General features: G+C 37.8%; 1 protein-coding gene across 2 annotated transcripts in view; it reads left to right on the top strand.

The window, feature by feature from the left end:
- LOC113091948 (CUB and sushi domain-containing protein 1) overlaps positions 1 to 23,547 on the top strand; it is a 546,185-nt gene that overhangs the window by 461,287 nt on the left and 61,351 nt on the right. For both annotated transcript variants that reach the window (XM_026257629.1, XM_026257628.1), the window contains exons 33-37: positions 450 to 545; positions 7,806 to 8,009; positions 11,569 to 11,693; positions 12,873 to 12,969; positions 21,675 to 21,779. In XM_026257629.1, the coding sequence (XP_026113414.1) occupies positions 450 to 545; positions 7,806 to 8,009; positions 11,569 to 11,693; positions 12,873 to 12,969; positions 21,675 to 21,779 (627 nt within the window). The remainder of the gene's footprint in view (positions 1 to 449; positions 546 to 7,805; positions 8,010 to 11,568; positions 11,694 to 12,872; positions 12,970 to 21,674; positions 21,780 to 23,547) is intronic.

Here is a 23,547-nt window from a genome sequence, read left to right as displayed (position 1 = left end):
TAAGCAGTGGGCCAGAAATCCTGACAGGCCACTCAATTCATAGTTAGAGTGTTTAACCCTCCAGGCTCAACTGCAGTGTTTCAGTAGCCATCTATATCAGCAATCTGTTTCTTCCTTTGGATACAACTTTGTAAAAGTACACTTTGATTTTGGATCTGAATGCTCAAGGGTAAGTCATTCTTACTGTTAGGGTTTTTTTATTTATTTTTTTTAAATTACCCACTGCATCTCTGAACACGCCACAGACAGCTTGAGTAATTCTTTGGGCATCCATCAGTTTTAGGCCCATTGTTGCTGACCTGCTCTCTCCACCCTTGCCCCGGAGGCTGATCCGAGTTATTAAGCCATCCGTCATATACGCTACCTGAAGACTACAGTTGGTTGCAGCACATTTGCTTTCACAAGCAACTCTAAGAGACTTTTACATTTGCCATATTGTGTTTTTGCAGGAGAAACCTTGCCCTTGGCCACCTCCAACCAAATCATGTTGAGATTCAGTGCAAAAAGTGGCCCGTCCGCCAAAGGTTTCCATTTTGTTTACCAAGGTAAGCAAGCACTCAACTTTCAGTCAATAACAGGTCATTGTGTAGAGCCAAGGCTTTGTTTTTAATCTTCAAATCCAAAAACATTCACTTAGCCTTTGGTATGCTTGCGTTGTGTATATATTGGCACTGTGTGTAGGGTGAAATCATGCCCATGAAGTGCAGGGGTGGCTTGCTGATCAGTATGCCTCAGCCCGCTTACTGTGGGAAATAGCCTTTATATTTCACACAGGGAAGTTAACAGCCGCAATCACAATGTCATAACCAATGCACAATAGAGTCAAATGAGGAAGGGTCTTGGATTTGATATAATTTGTAATGCATTTAGCTCTTAGTAGAGCTGAATGGGAGAATGATTTCTGTGCTATTCTCTGGAGTATTTAGAGAGTTGCCTTGCAGTTTTCTCTATAGTTTTTTTTATTTATTTATTTTATATTATATATTTATTTTATAATTGTATATTATATTATATTTTATATTTTTGCACCACTTTGGTTTGATTTAAGAGATATATAATATTTCATATGAATGAGGCAGTTAGACATTATTTTAAGGTCAATTTCTTGTTATTAACAAACCCTTAACTACAAAATTTGCTTCAATGAACTCCTAATTTGCTGCCTATAAATATTTAGTAAGGAAGTTATTACGCTTAGGTATTGGGTAGGATTAGGGATGTAGAATATGGTAATGCAGAATATGTGCTTTAAAAGTGCGAATAAACGTCCAATATGTTAATAATAGGCATGCTGATAAGCAACTAGTAAAAAGTGAGAACTGCTCCCTATACTAAAGTGTTTAAAATAAGGCTTTATAAGTACTAATAAACAGTCTTCATGCTAGTAATATGCATGCAAATAAGAAACTAGTCTATCCTGCGTATTATTCCTTAAACTAAAATGTTATCTAAATGTCCCATTTGTTAATATTAGTTGACTACATTAAATAAAAATAAAATAAATAAATAAAAATAATGAAGTGACATGATGTGACATACAGCCAAGTTCATGACCCATACTCGGAATCCGTGCTCTGCATTTAACCAATCCAAAGTGCACACACACAGCAGTGAACACACACACTGGGCAGCCATTTATGTTGCGGTGCCCAGGGAGCAGTTGGGGGGTTCAATGCCTTGCTCAAGGGCACCTCAGTTGTGGTATTGAGGGTGGAGAGAGCGCAGTATATTCATTCCCCCCACCCACAATCCCTGCTGTCTGACCTTTGGCTTACGAGTCCAAATCTCTAAACATTAGGCCACGACTTCCCCATTAGTTAACATAAAATAGCAATAAAAATATCTTTAAAGCATTTATTACTGTATTTTCCGCACTATAAGGCTCACTTAAAAGCCTTTAATTTTCTAAAAAAAATGACAGTGCGTCTTATAATCCGGAGCACCTTATACAGTATATGGATCAAGGCACTCTGTCAAAATGTTGACATTCCCTTTAGCAAAACCCCATCTAGTGGATACATAACGCAAACCCAGTCAAATGTTTGACTGCAGTATCTTCTATTCTATGCGCCTTATAATCCAGTGCGCCCTATATATGAAAACAGTTCTGAAATATGCCATTCATTGAAGGTGCGCCTTATAATCCGGTGCGCCTTATAGTGCGGAAAATACGGTAATCTTAGTTCATGTTGATTTCAACAGTTTCTAATACATTATTAAAAGGAAAAGTATACTTTCTGTTAAACTGCAAGAGTGTGTCTGCCTCCCGAACAATATTAGGTAGGTTATTCCAGAATTTAGGCGCCAAATAGGGAAGGGATCTGCCGCCCGCAGTTGATATGTGGCTTTTTTTAAGGAAATATTGCTATCAAAAAGCACACCTAGGTTCCTAATTGATGACAAAGAACTGACAGAGGAGCCATCAAGTCTTCGACAGTAGCTGCGTTTACATGGACACTACTAATCCGATCGTAATAGGACTAGAAGCACAATCAGAATAAAAAAGTCACATGTAAACACGTCAAACGGATTGAATTGGCCAGATCCGACTAAACTTTTGATCAGATTGTAAGGGGTGGATAATCACTTTTGTAATCCGAGCAAGAGGACATGTAAACACTTGATCGGATTGAAAACTGAAACCGGAAAGTTCTGCGCATGCGCAGTGTCATAGACGGTAACACTTTAGAATAAGGTTCCATTAGTTAATGTTAGTTAACTACTTTCGTTAACATGAACTAAGCAAGAACAATCATCCTACAGCATTTATAAATCTTAGTTCATGTTAATTTCAACATTTACTAATGCATTATTTAAATCAAAAGTTGTGCTTGTTAACATTAGTTAATGCACTGTGAATTACCATGAACTAACAATGAATAACTGTATTTTCATTAACTAACATTAACGAAGATTAATAAATACAGTAATAAATGTATTATTCATTGTTTGTTCATGTTAATTAATACATTAACTAACATTAAATAATGGAACCTTATTCTAAAGTGTTACCTCATAGACATAGGGTAATGACATATGACGTGCAGAACGAGCTGCTCTTCCTGGTGACTAAAGTGTCTTAAATAAGTGTCCTGTCATTATAAAATTCCCCTTTCACTCAGCGTGTGTGAAGTGGAACATGACCACATTCCACCAGTTCTTGTTTAATTAAGACTCTCATGAACAGACGACTAGTTTTAGGTGCGGGAAGGGACACTTTTACACCTTTTTTTCATTTTTTTTAAGTAACGTTAAGCAGCACAACAGTTCATGTGCTGGTCGTCGTCTAATTAGGACCCGAAGTAGATAAATATCACGTGTGCTTTTTAAAACAGCATGCGACAGCAGCAGGAAACTCTTTTTATTCATGCAGTGTGCACATGTCAAAAGAGTAATTCCGATCAGAAGCTTGTGACATGTAAACGGGCATATCAACCCTATCACTTTATTCAGCGTTCATGTAAACACTATGTTCGGATTCATCAATCAGAATTAATTCAATCCGATGGAAGCAAAAAGTGTCCATGTAAACGCACTTAGTGTTCTATGTTAATACATGCAGAATTTTTGGGTACTATAATTAACACCTCTGATTTTTCAGAATTTAGCAGTAAGAAATTACATGTCATCCAGTTATTTATATCGACTATGCATTCCATTAGTTTTTCAAATTGGTGTGTTTCACTGGGCTGCGAAGAAATATAGAGCTGAGTATCATCAGCATAACGGTGAAAGCTAACACCATGTTTCCTGATGATATCTCCCAAGGGTAACATATAAAAGCGTGAAGATTAGCGGCCCTAGTACTGAGCCTTGATGTACTCCATACTACACTTGTGATCGATATGATAACTCTGCATTCACTGCTACGAACTGATGGCGGTCACATCATTTTGATGTAAACCATGCTAATCTACTTCCATTATTGCCAACAAAGTGTTCACGTCTATGCAAAAGAATGTTGTGGTCAATTGTGTCCAATGCAGCACTAAGATCCAATAGAACTTATAGAGAGATACAACCACGATCAGATGATAAGAGCAGGTCATTTGTAACTCTAAGGAGAGCAGTCTCAGTACTATGATACTGATTTGAGTCTCTTGCACTCCCTATTTTCCCTGCTTTTTGTTTATTAAAGATTGTAAAGTGGAAGCTCCTTCGACTCCATGCTTTTTGTTCCAATGCAGCAGCATTACTGTGAGAGAACACTGGACAAAAAAAATAAATTAACTGGGGTGAGGACTTTTTCTTTGATTTCCAGCAGGAGGGACAGCCATTTTGTAGCAGTACGTAGAAGAGTTCCTGAGTGTAATAAACCTGGTGAGATGGCAATTCTATGATTAATACGTGCTTCCGGATGGAAGATGACAATTTGTTTCGATTTCTGACTCCAGACGATTGCCATAGACCCATAGCAGATTTTATAAATTGGTTTCTTGATTTAAATGGTTCCAAGTTCTTTGTCGATGTAGAGGATCATCATCCTCCACCCATCTGGAAGCCTTTAGATGCTCAATCATACCACAAGCCAGCACCCTCCACATACGTTCCAATGAGCCCACTCCCTCAGTGACACCCGCACTTCCCTGAGTTCTCCGAAGCTGCTTCTTAGTCCTCATCCCAGGATTTCTGGCCACACCAGGATTGTCGGTCGCTGCTCCTATGTCAAGCCCAGATTATGACAGCAGCTATCTCCTTCACCTCAGCCCAAAGGAGGAAAATGAGGAGGAAGAGACTGTTGTCAAGCCTGATGTAGTTAAGTCGTAGACCAGATCGTTTAAAGTCTTGTCTTCCATGAGTTCCTTTGTCCAGTGTTAAAGTCATTTTGCGTCTCCTGCATTCTTTATGTTCCCTGCTTTTTGTTCATTAAAGATTGTAAAATGGAATCTCCTTCCACTCCATACTCTTCATTCAAATGCAGCTGCATAACCGTGACAAGAAGTTTGTTAAGGAAAAATAACTCATTAGTTAATGTTAGTTACTAACATTAATTTGGCATATTATTTTGGTGGGTGACACTGGAATGAGTAAATAATGTTTGGGTGAACATTTCCATTAAATGATACGACGCGACGCAAGGCACAGCAAACGAGCAGCTCCGTTTCATCTCGGAGACGCGTTCTGTCTTTGCGCTTGCCAAATTCCACTATGTAAATAGCAAATCCGTCATGGCACGAGCGCAACTGGCTCTTAAAGGGAATGGAAGATGAGACTCTGATTGGTTTATTGCACGTTACGCCCAAAATAAAAAACATTAGTCATTAAGAGAATAGGGACAACCCGTTTAGATCATGGGCCCGGGCGTGCCAACCGTTTTTCCATCGTTAAAATAGTGGATCGTTAAAAAAGTGGATTTGGACATGCCCTGAGTGCACCTGCACTTTACACTTTGCGTTTAGATTGTTAAAATAGGGCCCTTTAACTCCCTTTATCAGCTGCCTTATTAAAGATACATTAGGAAACTTTCATGACCACATCAGCATATGCACACATACACAGTGCAGACCATGGCAAGCCTGCTATGTCTCTTTATATCTCTCCTCACCGTTTTATAGTGTACATCAATGGGCGCAGAGAGAACATTGGGTGTATGAGAAATGTTCTCTGACAGTTAGGACAGTTAATTTGGCTCATGGAGGCATCCAGGTAATGGTGGATGGTCCCACCAGCCTCTTCCTATATATTCAGAGCCGTCAGATGAAAGTTAAGGCACAAACAGGAAAAACACAAAAAAGAACCATGTTGCTACAATGTTCCCAAAACAAAACCAGCAAAACCAGCAAAGTTCTCTGTGCTAGGGTCTTGACAATGCTCATACAAATGTGTTAGATAAATATATATGTTGGTTTTCCATAAAAATAGTGCTAAAGTAGTCACAGTGTACAACAGCTGTACTGGTAATCATACAATAGGTTACAAATGTGGAATGTTATCTGTGTAAACTTACATTGGTGCCATAATAAAGACAACACAGTTATTATTATTATTTTTTTTAATTTAACTTTAAAAACAGTATATTTGTTTTTACGTCATCAAAAGTAGAAATGTACATTATTTTAGCAACATGGTAAAAGAAAAATGTTATTCGATTATTTGAGTCGAGACTTCTGTGAGTGGTGTGTTAAGAGCATGAATAATTTGTTTATCTCTCTTTTCGTCATGCTTTTAATTTGCAGACCAATTCTCATCGTTACTTAATAATGACTGTTTCCTTAGCAAACCAAAATGTACTGCTTAGTAATAGTTAGTAATGTAGATTTTTTTTTTATGTACGGGGTAGATCAAGGGATCTTAAATATGGTTATGCAGAATAAGGCATTAATACAGTATGTATTAGGGATGCACCGAATCCAGGATTCGGCCGAACCTAAAGTTTTTTCTTCACCGAACCGAACCCTAGGCTTGCGCTACGCTGGTCGACGTCACGCGGCCATTGATTGCGTGAAGGTGTTTATATGAGGAGGAACACGGCCCGACAGTTCGCTCTAAACTAAACTGTTCAGGAATCTTGAGCGGCTGGGACAATTTATACCGTAGCAATACAGAGCCAGCCAGTCACATCGGGTGCTGACGTGGAGATAAGCGTTTTTTTCGGGTGAGCCTTTTTTTTCCTCTTAGAGAGGATCCTTTTCAGTGGTGAAAGACAAACCAGCAGCGATTTCCACCGCTGGCAAAAACGGCAAAAATCTACCTCTGTGCCCAGTGAAAGACTTTTCAGTACTGCTGGGGACATTCGTTCCCACACTCGCAACCGGCTGTCACCTGTTAATGCAGAGTGTCTTTTTTTTATTTTTATTAAACTCTCATTTCATGTGAAAGAGTTTGCATTAATTTAATTATGATGCAGGAGATGTGTGTGATCTTCCGTAATATTTGTCTACTGTTCTAATCGTAGCCTATGAACGAAATCTGAACAGCCTACTATCCATGTTTATTGAGTTAATGTTCAATTACATTAATTTCAGTTAAGTCACCAAACATATTCTGATTTTTAAAAAGAAAAGAAAAACACTTTTCTTTGCATTGCTGCACTTTTATTGAAAGGTTTTGGTTGTTTACTTGGGTAAGCATAAGCTTGGCAATTGTCAAAAAAGTTTTTCTCACTTGTCATCCTGGCATAATGTTGCCTATTCTTTTTTTTTTTTTTTTTTTTTTTTTTTTTTACAGTTAAAATAAAATAAAATGAAAAATACATTGCTGTGGACGTTGTTTACTTCATTAATGTGTTTTACTGAGTTAATGGAATAAGGATGCGAGTAGGATTCGGTATTCTGTTTCGGATTCGGCCGAATCTTAAACAGTGGATTCGCTATTCGGCCGAACCCCAAAAATCTGGATTCGGTGCATCCCTAGTATGTATATCTTATAAGTAATATGTATATACTAATAAGTGACTAGTTAACGGTGAAAATTGGTGCATAAACTAAAGTGTACCTTCTCTTTAAATTCATTCAATTAAATTCATTATTTCATAGCAATCTTAGTTAATAATTTTTTTTTTTTTTTAAACGTTAATGAATGTTGAAATGAACATTAACTTTTTAATTGTTTTAGCCCACAAGAACTAACGCAATTAAGTAATGTTGAAAAGTAGAACCTTGTAAAATGTTAGCATTAATTTTATGGAAACCATTTTACTCATTTTTCAGGATTCTTTGCTGAAGAGAATGTTCAAAAGAACAGCATTTGTTTGATTTGTTTTGTAACAATGTAAAGGCAGCTTACTGGGTTTTGAAACAGAGTCTTTGTGTTTCCAAGCCTCCATCTGCACTATTTTGATTAGAGATCTGTTTCCTGTCCAATAGCTGTACCACGCACCAGTGATACACAGTGCAGCTCCATCCCAGAGCCCAGGTACGGCAGACGGATCGGGTCCGAATTCTCAGCTGGCTCCATTGTTCGTTTCGAGTGCAACCCTGGATACCTTCTCCAGGGATCCAAAGCCATCAAGTGTCACGCAGTTCCTAATGCTCTGGCCCAGTGGAATGACACCATCCCAAATTGTATAGGTAAGCTAGCCTGGATTTATCCAAGAAAACTGCACACTATGTTTTATTCAGGACTAAACAATTCAGTGTGACTGAGCGTTAGAAATGGAACAACACAGACAGTGCAAATTCCATTTGACTTTTATATGCTTACTAACAGGTACCATCATTCAAATGTTGATTCATAGGCCTGTATTTTCTCGAGTCCTTAGAGAATGTAAATGTGCGAGTTTCACGTGGTCTCTACTAACCTTGAGGTAACTAATAAGGGTTAAGAATCATGCTGGAGGATGAAATGGTGATGGCCTCTATGAGGATTTAAAATGTCAGGCCTCTAGTTAATATTTCCTTCCATACTGCCATCCTCAAGGGAAAGAAGCTGAATCCATGGGCCTCTGGGCCACAGCTTTCAGTTCAAAGCCATAACCTCCAGGCTTTAATACTGAACATTTAGCTGTCGCCATATTCTATAGTGCTGTCATGATTTTATCATTCCCAAGGCACATCCTCATTTCACTCTGCTTTCAAATTACAGGAATTACAAGCAGAAAGGTAGATTTGGTCTATTAAATATTACTATATATATATATATATATATATTTAGCTATTTTAATTGCAATATAAAAGTCATTCCTCATTCATTACTTTCATCCATTAATTAAAGTCAACATGAAACACCATTTGGAATCAGTTTTCTCTAAACAAGGAGGCAATAATACCAGAGCTGAAGCCAAAAATGTAAACAAAAAAAGTTCCCTTCGTGCTTTTAAGAAACCTCCTCAGAAATCAGATGTTGGAAAAACATCTACATTAATTCAATTGATTAACTGCAATTTTTTAACGCCCATCAATAGAAAGGAATTAATTTACATAATTGCTTCCACAATGTGTAATCTGGTATATTAATTTCAATCAAAGTTAAACAAGATATTAATTGAGAGAAACAAATAGCAGAATGTGACAGGTGGTTGGAGAGAAGTGGTTAAAATGGGAATTAATGCTGTCTGAAAAGGAATCACTCCAGAAATGTGCATTAAAAGGTCAGTTTTGATTTCACAGAGCTTCAGCAAATCCCATTTTGTGGTTCCTTACATTTTTAAATATTCTGAAGTGAAATGCCTTGAACACAACCTCTCATATTTCTACTTCTTCAAAGTGTGAGGTTCAGAAATCAGGCTGGGGATTGGGTGAATGTGTGTCTGTGTGTGTGTGTGTGTGTGTGCGCGCACACACTGGTATTCCCTACATCATGGTGATCAAATGTCTGCACAGAAACAGTAATACCAGTATTGGATACCATTTTTATCATTGTATATATATATATATATATATATATATATATATATATATATATATATATATATATATATATATATATAAAGCTAGGTCCATATATTTGGACACAGGCACAATTTGTATTATTTTAGCTGTTGACCAAAACCTATTCAAGTTACAGTTATATAATAAATATGGGCTTAAAGTGAACACTTTTAGCTTAAATTTGAGGATATTTTCATGACAATTGGAGAAAAGGGTTAATGAATTACAGCTCTTTAACATGTCCTCCCCCCTTTTCAAGGGACCATAAGTAATTGGACTCTTGACTAAAAAGCCATTTCATGGACAGATGTGGGCTATTCATTTGTTATTTCTACATCAGTTAAGCAGGTACAAGTTTTGTAGTTGATTCTAAGTGTGCCAGTTGCATTTGGAAGCTGTTGGTGTGAACCCACATCATGTGTTCAAAAGATCTTTCCATGCAAGTGAAACAGAAAGACAAAAAAAACAAACAAAAAAAAAAAAACAATGAAAATTTAAAATTGTTACAGAAGACAGAAACAGCTGGAAGAATTCTGAAGTGTATATGGATATATATTTAATAGAGAACTGGATTGCTCATGATGTCATGAAAGTGAAGCAGCCGTGCCTCCATATTGGTAATCCATGGTATTCCCAGATTGCTTTGAATTAATAGGAAATCATACAAATTTAATGAAAAAAGCATCACCTAACAAGTCAGTGTTTTTGCATTTAAAGTATGCCTGTACATTCTTACATATTTTATTTATTTATTTTATTTTTATTTTTTTTATGTCAGGAATTTCCCCCACTTATTAGAAAGCTATGTTCATTACAGTAGCGAACATCATGAACATAATAAACATCAGACAGACACGACCTCAACATATAGCATATGACAAAGTGCTCATTCTGAAATCTGAAGAAAGATTTATGCTTTGTATGCACATGCCTTGTACTGTTATTCATTGTTTATGTAATTTTGTTATATTGTTTTCGTTCATACAGTAGGCTGCAAATGTTTCAACAGTGATTTCTTTAACAGAATTTATTTTGAAGCAGGTAATGACTTTAACGGTGAAAATTAATTATTAATTTAGCATACAACATTTTACATGGAAACATTAATGGTAGTAAACATGCCTGCGCTATGTGTAGAGTCTGAAATAGATGTTGCTCAATCAGGACATTAAAAATATAAATATTATAATTTATTTAGAGAAATAACTGATTACATGCAGTAAGGACATTAAACTTTATTTCAAGATGGTAAGTTAAGCTATTCAATTTAGTAAAGAGCAATATAGGAACAGAAGCTATTGTATTATTCATTGCATCTTCAAATCAATTTCTGATACTAATAGATTCATCTTTAATAATTCCTGAATAATTACGTACTTAAAGAAATAGGCTATATTTTGTGTTGAATCAGTTACCTGTGTCGGCAGTGCGCAGCAGACACACCCACCTAAACTGTTTCAATATATCGCTAATCATGCCCAAAAAGACCATAAACATTGCAGAGAACATCTGAAGTAAAAATGAATTTACATATACATGACATAAAAACGAATCCCGTTTGAATGATTTGGTTAAAATCGGGTGATTTTAGGTCAGCAGTTTGCCTGTGACTCAATGGTGCTCTCTGGCGGTAGGGATTAGTACAATGGTGGATCGAACACTTCTGGTGGCGTCACTACCTGATGGCAGTTTAGAATGCGATGAGCGATCCAGTCATATATAGATCAGTGGATATACTGTCTGCACAGATTCAGTCAAATTAACTTTTTATTAACGATTACATTTATTTGTCTAATTACATTTAAGCCCCTGAAAATCGATTGTCTGTGTATATTTTTTATTTTTATTTTTTTATGTTATGTTATCAGGTTATTATTTTATCTCTGTGAAGACCTTATAAAACATGGAAACCTATGTTTTGTGTGTGTGTAATAACATGCACCTATGAACTTCTCAAAGTAAGGCCAGGAACATGCATTGAAAAAGGTCAACTTTGATTGCTGATCATGTTGACTTATGGGTAATTTGTTCAGCTTCTACAGCTATAAGGCAGTGACATAAGACTGTTTCTTGGGAAACATAAAGTGTTCCCAGAAAGACATTTCTCGTGCAGAGAATATATGTTTTAGCAGGATGATGATGGCTTTGGTTCATGTTACCTCGGGTGTAAGTCTGCTGCCTTTCTCACATGACTCAGTTCAGACACTTGTGCTGTTCCATTCTCAGCATGAGCTCATTTTGCCTCTGTTTTGCTCCACAGTCCCATGCAGCGGGAATCTGACAGAAAGGAGAGGTACCATCCTCTCCCCTGGGTTCCCGGAGCCTTATGGGAACAGCCTGAACTGTGTGTGGAAAATCATTGTTACCGAAGGAGCTGGAATCCAGGCAAGTACAAAAGAGCCACGTGTGAACTCATCAAATGCAGTAAAGCTACACCTGCTGAAATGATAAAATGGAAAAGATTCCTTTGAACACAGCAAGGGAATGAATTACACAGGTTAAATTTAGCATTGTATAATGTGCTTTAAATTGTTCAAAGTACTGTTTGTTTTATGTAAAATATCCAAAAGAGATGCCAAATGTAGAGCATGCCCATAAATGTAAGTCACGATAAATCAGAAGAATTTTGATTGTGGCATTGTATGCATTGTTGCTCCCCAGGCTCATTGGAAATACGTGCCTCTACCTACATTTCTGTAAAAACACGCACCTATACGTATTAATCGCTGTGGTTCCAGTTGGAATTAACTCTAGAGACACTAACTTTTATTCCTTTTCACACCAAGTATGATTTACAGGGTAAGGGTTTCAATTTTCAATTGGCACAATTACTTGCAGAATATTATGTTATCACTTCAGAACAATTGTATCATGCTGCAAGATTTGGAAACTGAAACTTTTAGTTTCACATATACAGCTTCATACATTTGGATTTTCTAACACCGTTTGTTCGGTAGCACACATGAGCTCTGGTACTACAGCTCGACAAAACAACAATTGTTTGCATTTGTTAATACTATCATGTAATTTTAGGCTTGGGTTTGGCGTAGGGTGGATTTCGATAGAGCATTAACTTTTTAATGACACTGCCCAAATATTGTAATTTTGAACTGCCATAATATGTAGCCGAAGTAACGTAATACAAGTGCAGCAATATGTGATAACAAACGTGTGCAGGTCGAAACAATACAATGTCAGAATGTTAGATGTTTGACAACAGGCACCCAATCTCATACCTCATATTTATATGCTTTGTACAGTCATAGAAACTGCCATTTCAGCATTTCAAGTGATGCTTTGACCTACTGGTACTATAGAAAGATCAATACAAAAAGAAAAGAAAAAAAATAGTAATGACAATTAACATATCCATGAGCAGACATTGCTAACATTTAAATATCAACACCTCTCCACCTATAAAGTAATTTACATATAGATGTGTTTTTGATTAAAGAAATCTTGGCTACCTTTATAAGCAATGCTGCAAAACTGTGGCCAATATAGTTAATTTTAATTGTGCAGAACTTCAACATTTCATAAAGTGTATCTCCATTTTCTTGGCAGATCCAAGTCATGAGCTTTGCCACCGAGCATAACTGGGACTCGTTAGAAATCTATGATGGTGGCGATATGACAGCTCCAAAGCTCGGGAGCTTTTCAGGTTAGTGTTGTCTTTATTAATCCCCTTTTAATTGCTTATTTCAGTAATAGTCTGTTGGAGTGATTCGGCATTTGATTTACAGAAGTTCTCCTAAAGCTTATTTGCATATCATGTAGTTTTTTGTAGCTCGTTACAGTTTCATATTGCAATAAAACTGAGATCCAATCCCCGCCACTGCTTTTATGCCCCTGGATTCTTGGAAGTGCTGAAATTAGCTCCAGTCCTGGAAGGCTGTCCATATGTCCATGTCCATCCCTTACATAACAGATGAATGCCCTCATTTTACATTTGATTGATTAACAGCATCATTTCTTACAGCCTTTTGGGTTCTGGTTGGAAAACCACCAGCCACATTTATTTCATCCCAATTCATTATCACAATGTTCTGGACCAAAAAGCTGAACATTTCAAATTGAACGATTAAATGCAATGATTATTATGAATGCCATCTTTACCACTAGCATTTTAATGTGTAGTTTAGCTTTGTATTTTATTTTCATTTATTTAATAATTCATAGTTGGCTTGTGATACTTTTGCAAAGTTGAAATCTGCAATGTTACATTTATTTAATATAACTGAGAGGCTGCATATGTAAAAATCACCAGTATTTAAAATTAACATTTTAAGACAAAAAAGAAAAAAAAAACTAGTTACCTAAAAACATGACCTAAGATTCCCCTAAAACATCCATATGAATGTTAACACCAAAACATGGTATTGATTTAAAAAAAAAAAAACAAAAAAAAAACTCACAAGAGCCCAAAAAGGCATATTATGCACCAAGTACCAAAACAGTTTAAACAACTGTAAATTCATATATACAATGTATATAATGGGAATCAAAAACGGAATAGATAAAGATATTCAAAAAAAAAAAAAGACAATTAAAAAACATAAAAAGTTGCACAGCAGGATTAGGAAGAGAGGGCAAGATCTTCCTTTGAGAAAGGAGGCTTAACCTTTCTGGGGACTCTCCCAGCAGACAGAATCGTGGCCAGGCCTCTAGCTACACTTTCAACACAGCTGTAATGAACTCCGCTCTGTGCCACACTAGCATGCTGGTGAAAGGTCACCCATCCAGGGAGCTCTGTCTGCTCTAAGGCATGTGTTCAGTGGCACTTCACACTGTCTAGCACTCCTCACCTTCCCCAAGCCATATTCTCAAAAGCCGAGTAGCTTTTTAAATGCTAAACCATCTTCACCCAGTCTCCCGAGACACCTGACGCCAGTCTATGATTGAATTTGATGATAAAACGGTAATTTCCCCTCATTTAGATCTCAATGGTCCAAATTATAGAAGCCCAAAATCATTTGTGAGCATTGGTAAGACATGGCAGGGAATCAGGAGCCAGTGTCATTAGGCATGGTGTTTGGCTGCCCATTAAAATGCACTCTTTGCTCTCCTGTCGCTGCGCGTTCGCCTTTTATATCCCCCGCACACTCGCCCATCACAATTGGTCGTTTCATTCTTCCTCTAGTCACAAATCCATTAGGATAATACCCTTAATTAAACTGTCAGATATGTTTTGTGTTTCTGTCTCCCCACACTTTTCATCATTCGAGATTAATTGCGGCTCAACAAATACCAATTTAATTACAACTGCAAGCATTTGTGTGTGTGTGTGTGTGTCTTTAAAATATATTGCTGTCATTGTTTACCTAATTGTGACTGCACGTTATGATTCTGAAGATGCTCGAGATCAGACTATATCACTATTTCCTCAAAATAGCCTTTTCATTTAAAAATATGATGTTGCATCTCCAAGTGTTTAGCAATGTTCCCATCCTCTTTAGCAGAATCATATACTCATCATATATACAATTGTATACACATATAAACATAGATTTATACGATTTGTTATTTTTTTTAAGGAAGACTCTTATGCTTTTCTCTTAAGCTTTATTAATAATAAGGCCACCAGTAAAAATTAATAATATGTTAGCCCCAAACAGCATATTGAAGTGATTTCTGAAGGGTCATGTGACACTGGAGACTGAAGTAATGGGAGAAGAAAGCTGATCTTTGCATCACAGAAATAATTTACATTTAAAACAGTAAAATTGAGAATAGTTATTTTAAATTGTAATAATATTGCACAATATTGCAGCTTTTACTGTATTTTTCATAAAAAAATGGTAGCCTTGGTGAGCATAAGAGACATAATAGCATAAGATATTTCAAAAACAGTTTAGTTTAGTCAGTAGTTAGTGTATGATAATTTAAAGTCTTTTTAGTGTAAAGCATCAAACAGGAATTACAAAAAGTAGGTTCAGGAAGAAATATTTTGTTTGATAAAATGTATTACATATAGCCTACTCTTTTGGACCATGTGAGTAAATGATGACAGAATCGCCATTTCTGGTTGGGTGAACTATAACTTTAATAATTTATGTTCTTAATTTTATTATTATCTGACAAATGGCTGATTCATTCAGGAGTGAAGTAAATGGTTCTTTATGAATGGTTCATTGAATCATTAGGCTTGTTCAACTTGAAGCGGGTCATCACCATCAGACCAATCGGTGTGTGACATCAAAGTACCGCAGTAAGTTGTTGCCCTGCCTCATATTAGTCATCTATCGACTGTATGAAATGGCAGATGATCCATATAGCTCTAGGGCAAGGCAAGTACATGAAATGCATTAATAATTGTAACGCATTATTTTTCACCATAATTAAAGGGACTGTAAGTAGGAATTACTCCCATCTAGTGGTGAAATTGTATTTTGCATTCAAACTAATTTTGCTCTCCAGCACCTCGCTTTTTCAAATGCGCGTTGCATCTACGGTAGGCGATATGTACCAAAAAGCTTTGACGGGATGTCTTCTAATAGCACTTTGTCGAGTTTTCCTTCAGGTGAACAGGTGTGTTATTTCAAACAAACTGCAACATGACAACTAACAAACGAATGTTACAGTATGAATTACTGACTGTGGAAAACATGAAATATTGTAATTAGTAGTTATGTCTTCTTTATTCGTTATATTTTCTGAATTATGTGCATTGTTAGATATCATCATCAAACACTGACTTACCTGTCGAGAAGAAAACAGGCCACTTCAGCGTCTCTTTTGAAATCTTTATCCAGCATTAGCTCTTTCCACCTAGAAAAAGCTTCCCCGACATTAACTTCTGTAATCTACGGTCACGTTTCCTTTTACGTTCTATTTTTGACTGTTTTGGCGACGATGTTTTCTTCTCCTGTGGCGCGGCATATGTATGGTCCATAATAAGAATGCAATCCAGACTTTTAAACTTGCCGGTGCAGTTTCAAGCGCCTCTCACTGCTCTGCACCTGCGTTTCTGGCTCTGACCGAAAACGCGTTGTGGAAACGTATTGGCTTAGTACTTTTTGTCCCTCTCTGCTATTATAGTTTTGCAAGATGGCGGAACTACATGGAAGCCTCCGTCGACCTACCCGTCCCATGTATATAAAGATAATAAATTCTTCATTTACGAGGATTAGTTTAAACACTGGCATAGGTATTTGTACACCATTGAGGGCATATTTATGAATAAAAATATTGATTTTAGATAATAAAATACCTAAAAAGTTACTTTTTGTCCCTTTAAAGTAACACGTTAAATTACCAATACACACACACACACACACACACACACACACTTTTTGATTAGTAATATGCCTGGCTAAGAACTTCATTTGGACAACTTTAAAGGTGATTTTCTCAATAATTAGATTTTTTTTTTTGGCACTTTCAGATTTCATGTTTTCAAATATTTGTATCTTGGCCAAGTATTATCCTATCCTAACAAACCATACATCAATGTAAATGTTTCAAGTTATGTATGCAGTCATGGTTTCCTGAGCAGGGAGCGAGACACTGCAATCCTCTAGGGGCAGAGAAATCCTAGAGGATGCAGTGTCGTGTTCCCAGTGTCCTCTGGGGTTCGCTATGGGGAACAGTATACCCACGCCACCATGCTTAGGGGAGTGTATGCCAGAAAACCATGGTGAACACTAATTCCCTACTCTAACATAGCCATGGGAGTTGCCCCTGGGACGTTAAACGGCTGTCTGTGACATTATCCCCTACAGGCAAAGGCCTAGGTTACATAACCCCAAAAACATACTTGCTAGGGCCGGACTCCTGGGCCAGGGGTAAAGCTCAAGGCTTGGAATCAGGTAAAATTATTTTAAAGGGATATGACCAAGAGCCTAGAATCATAGTCTAAGTCTTGGCCTGTCACACAGAGGCTACCACTTATTCTGCATAAGCTTACAGAAGGAACTTTCTCAACAGCACCACCCTGTTAAAGTAGGTATCCAGAGGATACATAGGTGGAGTGGAGCCCAAGGTGGAACCGTGGCTTTAACCAACTCAAGAAAGGGCACAGAGTGTGACGCGCTCACCATACAGGCTTTTAGAAAGAACACAAAGTATTAATTTGCGAACTTACCACAGTGTGGATTTTTAATAACTGTACAAAGACTACATGTGTAAACTTACCATAGCATGGATGTTAGAGGTACTGTTCTTGATCTGTGGTATAATGCTGGAATGGTTAGCAGAAAAATACCTAGCTGAGGAAGCTCCACACCAGAAGCACCGATCAAGAAGCGAAGCGAAGAAGCCTCTAGTCTGGACCATCAGTAAGGTGAAACTATTGGTTCTATGAAACAATACAACCATAGAACCAACCAAAAACATCATAGGACCAGCATGGGCGAGTGTAATGCAGGGGTGTCCTACCTAACCTCTGTCAGGTGGAGAGATGGTGGTTATAAGGGAATTAGGAAGGGGAAGATAAGGGCAGTTGTAAAACCCCCTAAGGAAATGAGTAGATACTTAAGTATCACTCTAATCCGGACGAAAAGTGCTGTAGCCTTGTCTGGATCACATCCCTTAGGTCTTGCCTACCTCCTTTTGGCCCACAATTCTTCTTACCCTTACCTGCAAGCTGGGGAGGAGTGCGAGCCACAACTCTATCCTTCTGCCCCCGTCCCTGATCGCCAGACCAAGATGGGCCAGGACCCCTGTGTTGTTCAGCCTCGGACCTGGACCTTTGTGAAATGAAGGATTTGAAGGACGCTGAGCTTGCCTTCACCTCCCTGAACTTCTCAACTACTGTCGGTGTCAACGTAGGTACCAAAAAGTTCAGAAGGCGAAACCGGAGCATCAAAAAGAATGTCCCTCTTTCTTTCCAATATCTGCCGGGTTCACCCACAGATGTCTCTCCATTACCTTCATAGGCACCATGGACCTGCCCATAGCAGAGTCAGTCTGCTTAATAGCATGTAGAGTGAGATCCATGGTGTGGCGCAACTCAGCTACCAGGTCCAGGTCTTTCACCAGGTCAGCCTGATATGCTTGGAGCACCACTATTGTGTGCAACATGCTGCTGTGTATGCCCTGCCATTCAAGGGAAATGTATCCTGAAGTGGCTTGGATGGCAAGGAGGGAGTCTTTAGAGAATATGTCCCACCCATAGAGAGATCTATTGTCTTCTACAGGGGGCTTTTTCTCATAGCCGTTTTCCTGCAACGCCTTGATGTTGGCTTAACTCGAATGCTGGATTTATTGAATGCATGATGAAAACAGTCTCTTTCATTTCTTCTCGATCTTTGTATGGAGATCAGGAAATAAAGGAAGGCTCACCTGAGCTGGAAGCTTATGATCAGAAAGATTACGCTTATCAAGAAAACCTTGCGAATTTACTTTCTTGGCCTGCTTCCATGGCAAGTCAAGCCTCGCTGTGGCACATTCCATAACTTCCAACAGCTCCTTATACGCAGGGCAGAAGGATAAGGAAGGCTCAGCCTCAGCTTCTTCGACCCCCTCAGACATCTCCTGCTCTTCCTGGGTGGAACCTAGCAGAGCACTGGCCCCTGGGTCAGACGATGTTAAAGAAATAACATCATCCTCCAGCGGCTCACTCTCGTCCACAGCCGACGAGCATGAGAGGGAAAGCCCCTCTTTAAACTCATCAGACAGTTCCACCTGTGATCCCCACAAGCTCATTCTCCTCCATGCCACAGTGGTGGGTCCTGAACCGTGGGTGGCAGATGGCTGACCCCCTTTCCACAAAAAGAGAGACAAATGAGAGCACATTATTTCATCGGAAAACACTCGCAGTGCACACAGATTGTCCCCTCGAGGATATTGCGTGCGTGCTTTTCGCACAAACAAAAAATGTAAAGATCTTGTGTGTCATCAGGTGACAGATAACAGCGACACAGATGCACACATACTATAAACGCCTTTCTAGTGCTCGCCATAATGTAGGAATAAAGATACCCTTACCACAGAAATGCATGCTTCAAACAAAACAGTTGCACCGGTAGTGATGTCATGGGCTTTCGCCAGCCAACTAGTTCCTGGTGTTTTTTGAATGTTTGCTTCAGACACAGGTCACAATGAGGCGTTCCCCATAGCGACCCCTAGAGGATGCAGTTCGAAGTTCCCTTGAAAAGGAACCTTATTTATTCAGCTTTCAAAAAAATGTAACCCTTTTTTTTTGTGTCCAGGGTCACAAAAAATCAAACATAATTGTTAATATATGTTATATGCTTGTATAGTTGATAATTATTTTATATTATCCTAAGCATATCTCCCACAATTTCAGTTGCATATTGAAAATGAATGGAGATGTGGTTGGACTCCAGTTCAAACGTTGCCTGTTAATTTCAAATTATTGAGTCTGCCTTCTGCTTCAATTTTTTATTTATTTTTTCTCCCATCTGTGCGGGAGCAACATCAATGCTCAACTTAGAAGGATTATCAGTTTGTAGTGGTTCAATTCAATCGTGGACATGTATTTCACAAAGAATCCTTCTTCTCAAATCCCCCTAATCTGTGAGGATGCATCACTCCTTGTTCTATCTGGCATCCAATGTGATTCAGTACTGTAAGTGTAACGTATTCTGTCTGGCCAAGTTCATTTAAGCTCATCCAAGTCTCAACTGAGCATTTAAAGATCCTCTCTAGATTGCCCTGTTCCTAATAGAGATGATAGACTGCTGAATAGCTGGACACTGGATGAGCTCTACGGAGCTGTCAAACTTCATCCAAAAATTATTAGTCAAACCATTCAAGCGCAAAGAAGCATTTTTCAGGCTTCGGTCATCAGTCTAATGTACTTGGACTTGGATTGACTGGAGTATTAGCAGTCGGAACGGCAGGATGTTTTAAATGCTAAATTGGGAAACCATTCCCTGGCAAATGCATGACACAATTTTGGGCATTTGTGGAAAGATATATACAAGCCATGTATGAATAAATGCTACAGATGTGAGTAAGAAAGAAATCTTTTTTCTCAAACTAAACAGTTGTCTAAGCGCATGCCATGGCTATGTGGGTGTATTTAAGCATTCATCCTGAGTTGTTATGCGGCGGCGTACTAAGGCAGTGAATACTATAAACAGTATTTGTTGATTCTTTTTACAATCTTGTTTACTCCAACCCTATTTACATTTACACAGTATTTTGAATTGTACCTTCATTCCCACAGGGAGATAAAATGAATATGGGTAAAAGCAAATAAGCTCAAAGGAGAAAAGAAGCTGGGAAGCCTGCAGGAACTTGAGATGTTGGATTCTGATGTGATGCACTGCAGAAATTTTCACTTTTGTGCCAGAGCTCAACTTCATGTATTACCATACTGTTGTGATATTCAGTTGTTCAGTTTTCAACATTAAAAATCACATTCTTCAAATGCACTGATTTACGCATGCAGCCTGTAATGTTGCCCTAAGTGAGATGTCAAACCTTTTCAGTAAGCTTAAATTAGTTAACATTAGCTAAATACATTAATTAACATGAACTAACATGAAAAATACTTCAAAAGAGTTATTAATCTTAATGTTAATTTAAACATTTACTACTGGATTATTGAAATCAAAAGTTTCATATTTTATTAATCAACATTCAGATTATTCTAAAATAATGTATCAAATGTTTTGCTCATTGTTTATTAATGTGTTAATTGGACCTTACTGTAAAATGCTGCCAACATTTTTTATTTTTAAATTAATTTGTTACAAGCATTAATGCAATATCCACATAGTCTGTTCAGATCAATCAGTGCAAAATTTTTTTATTGTATTTATTTATGTATTATTATTTAAACTGAGGGACAACTCAGAATTGTTTGTGTGGTAATTGGTCGCATTATGGAAGCTGTGCTGCACCACTTTTTCATGTCAACTTTAAGGATGTTATATAGTATTCATGACATTTTCTCCATGTATTAAATATGTCACACTCTATATCAGTTCTGTCTATATATGTATAAGCAGAAGGAAAATCCTCTGCATTGAATCCAGAGTGGCAGGAGCTGTTTTGCTTTTTAGTCTGATGATAAGTGACTCTTCCCTCTGAGCTGTGATGAAAGTTCTCCCCTGAGAGCTCAGAAGGATAGGGACACACTTCAATGACTAACTCCTGTCAAACATTTCCTTTTTGCCGTCCCTTTTTACTTGACTCTGTTTCATTTGGCTGATGTCCAAAACGGGCGATGTCTTTCACAGGAGCGATACGCCCTCCATGATTAACAGCTGCTTATCTCCCTTTGCCCTTTTGTTCCTGCATGTGTGCACACACACATCATTTAGCTACTGTGTGTGTGTGTGTGTGTGTGTGTGTGTGTGTGTGTGTGAGCGCTGGAATGAGAACACACTGTCCGTGTGTGTGATAATTTCAGCCCTTTTTCTGCTCATGCCCCTTTCTGGTGTTATCTTCCAGGTACAACAGCTCCAGCCTTGTTGAACAGCACCTCCAACCAGCTTTACCTGCACTTCCATACAGATATCAGTGTCGTCGCGGCTGGATTTCACCTTGAGTACAAAAGTGAGTATAGAACATGTCACTATGGTGCTTTCATTATCCTGAACCTTCTACCCTTGGTAACAGTCCAGAGCAAAACTCGCCGCTAGATTTCACCAGTGAACACACACACAGTGGGGACACGAACACACATGTACACACACTGAGCTGTATTTTTTTCTCCCTTCGCCGCTTTGCTGCCAGGTAAAGGCAGAAGACGGTGCACCCCAGCTCTCATTATTTCCTCGGCCGCGGCATCTGTATTTGGTGATAACAGCACGAAGAAAATTGGAAAACAATGGGGATCCAGTTCAACCTTACATGGTTCATAAAAATCTTAAAAAAGAAGTATATTTCCAATCGTCCATTTTTTTGTTCAGTATAATCTACAGTGGCCAACTATGTAGCAAAGAGCTTGCACATGAACTGAAATGAATGTGGAGAGAAAGGAGAAATGCAAAAAAATAAAAATAACCCTAATGACTAATAAACATGACAAAAACACAAAACAAAATTGCTACAACTTTTTAAATTAAAGTGAAAACAAAAGGATAAATTCTAATTCAAATAGTAAGTCAGCAAATGTACAAATACTAAATCTTCTGACATGATTAAAGTTTTTATTCCAATATTTTCTTGTTAACCAAACAGCAGGAGCGAGGGTTTTAAACATCAATATAATGGCAGCTTAGACCCTTTTCTGTTCTCAGATAATGCACTTAAATATTAAATGGATTTTTGCAGATGACGGTTATTACTTTTGTATGGACGACTATGAATAATTATGTTTACAGTTTAAAATTCAGAACTAAAATATAACTGAAAAAGTTAATCTATTATGCATCTGTTTTTATATTTACTATTTGAACACCCACAAATGAATGCATATTATTTATATTTTCTGAGCCATTCTTGCTAACTGATTTATTTATATTAATTAATTAATTAACAGTATTATATCAAGGGTCAAAAAACAAAACAAAAAATCATCTTTAATATTCAGTGTGATAACATGAGGTTATTTTTCACTAATCATTTGCTGGGAGAGAATCAGTCAATAACGTTTTAAAAAGCCAATGAGATTTCTCAATGTGAATGTACCTTCAGACTTGATCTGAATTAACCCTGAGTTCCAGTAGTCCCAGTTTTTCTCTACCAACATTAAGTTTGAGCTTGTGTGTGTGTGTGTGTGTGTGTGTGTGTATTTGCAAGCCTTTCAGACTGTGACCTTTAGTGTGCTCAGACCAAGCCTCATATATACCACCATACCACTTCACTTTCTGTCCCATTTGTCCGTTTGCGAGGGCAGTGTTCTCAGTGGGCCAGCCCAATTTATCCATTTTTCTTTCTCTCATCTGTGAAAGGGTTGGTGAGGGAGCACTGCCTGCAGTAATGTTGCATGTAACAAGTCACGTAGATAGATGGAAGATTATATCATCTGAAAGCACTAAAAGTTGCATTTGAACATGTTGGTCCCATAAAAGGTTTAAATAGCAGTATGTTGACTTTGCAAAACCAAACTAATTAAACTCCATCAAAAACAGCATTGAGCACTGTAACCGCTCTGATACAGCGGAAGCAGCCTCGTGAATCACTTATCTGCATCTCTCTGCTTAGTAAACACAGATAAGTGCGATGTGGTGTTCTGTGAGTTTGGGGAATTTTGACCCTAGGGTGAGTTTAGATAAGCTCCCCTCTTCTTTTTCTTTCTATGATCGCTCTTTCCCTGCTTGTGCTCTGTCTTTTTTACTGTATGTGTTCCAGCGGATTAATCAGGGGCATTTTCTCTGCA

Source organism: Carassius auratus, unplaced genomic scaffold (assembly GCF_003368295.1).
Source record: "Carassius auratus strain Wakin unplaced genomic scaffold, ASM336829v1 scaf_tig00214400, whole genome shotgun sequence".
Classification (NCBI taxonomy): Eukaryota; Metazoa; Chordata; class Actinopteri; order Cypriniformes; family Cyprinidae; genus Carassius; species Carassius auratus.
The sequence above is the reverse complement of the archived record's forward strand: the minus strand, read 5'-3'. Positions and strand labels throughout refer to the sequence as shown.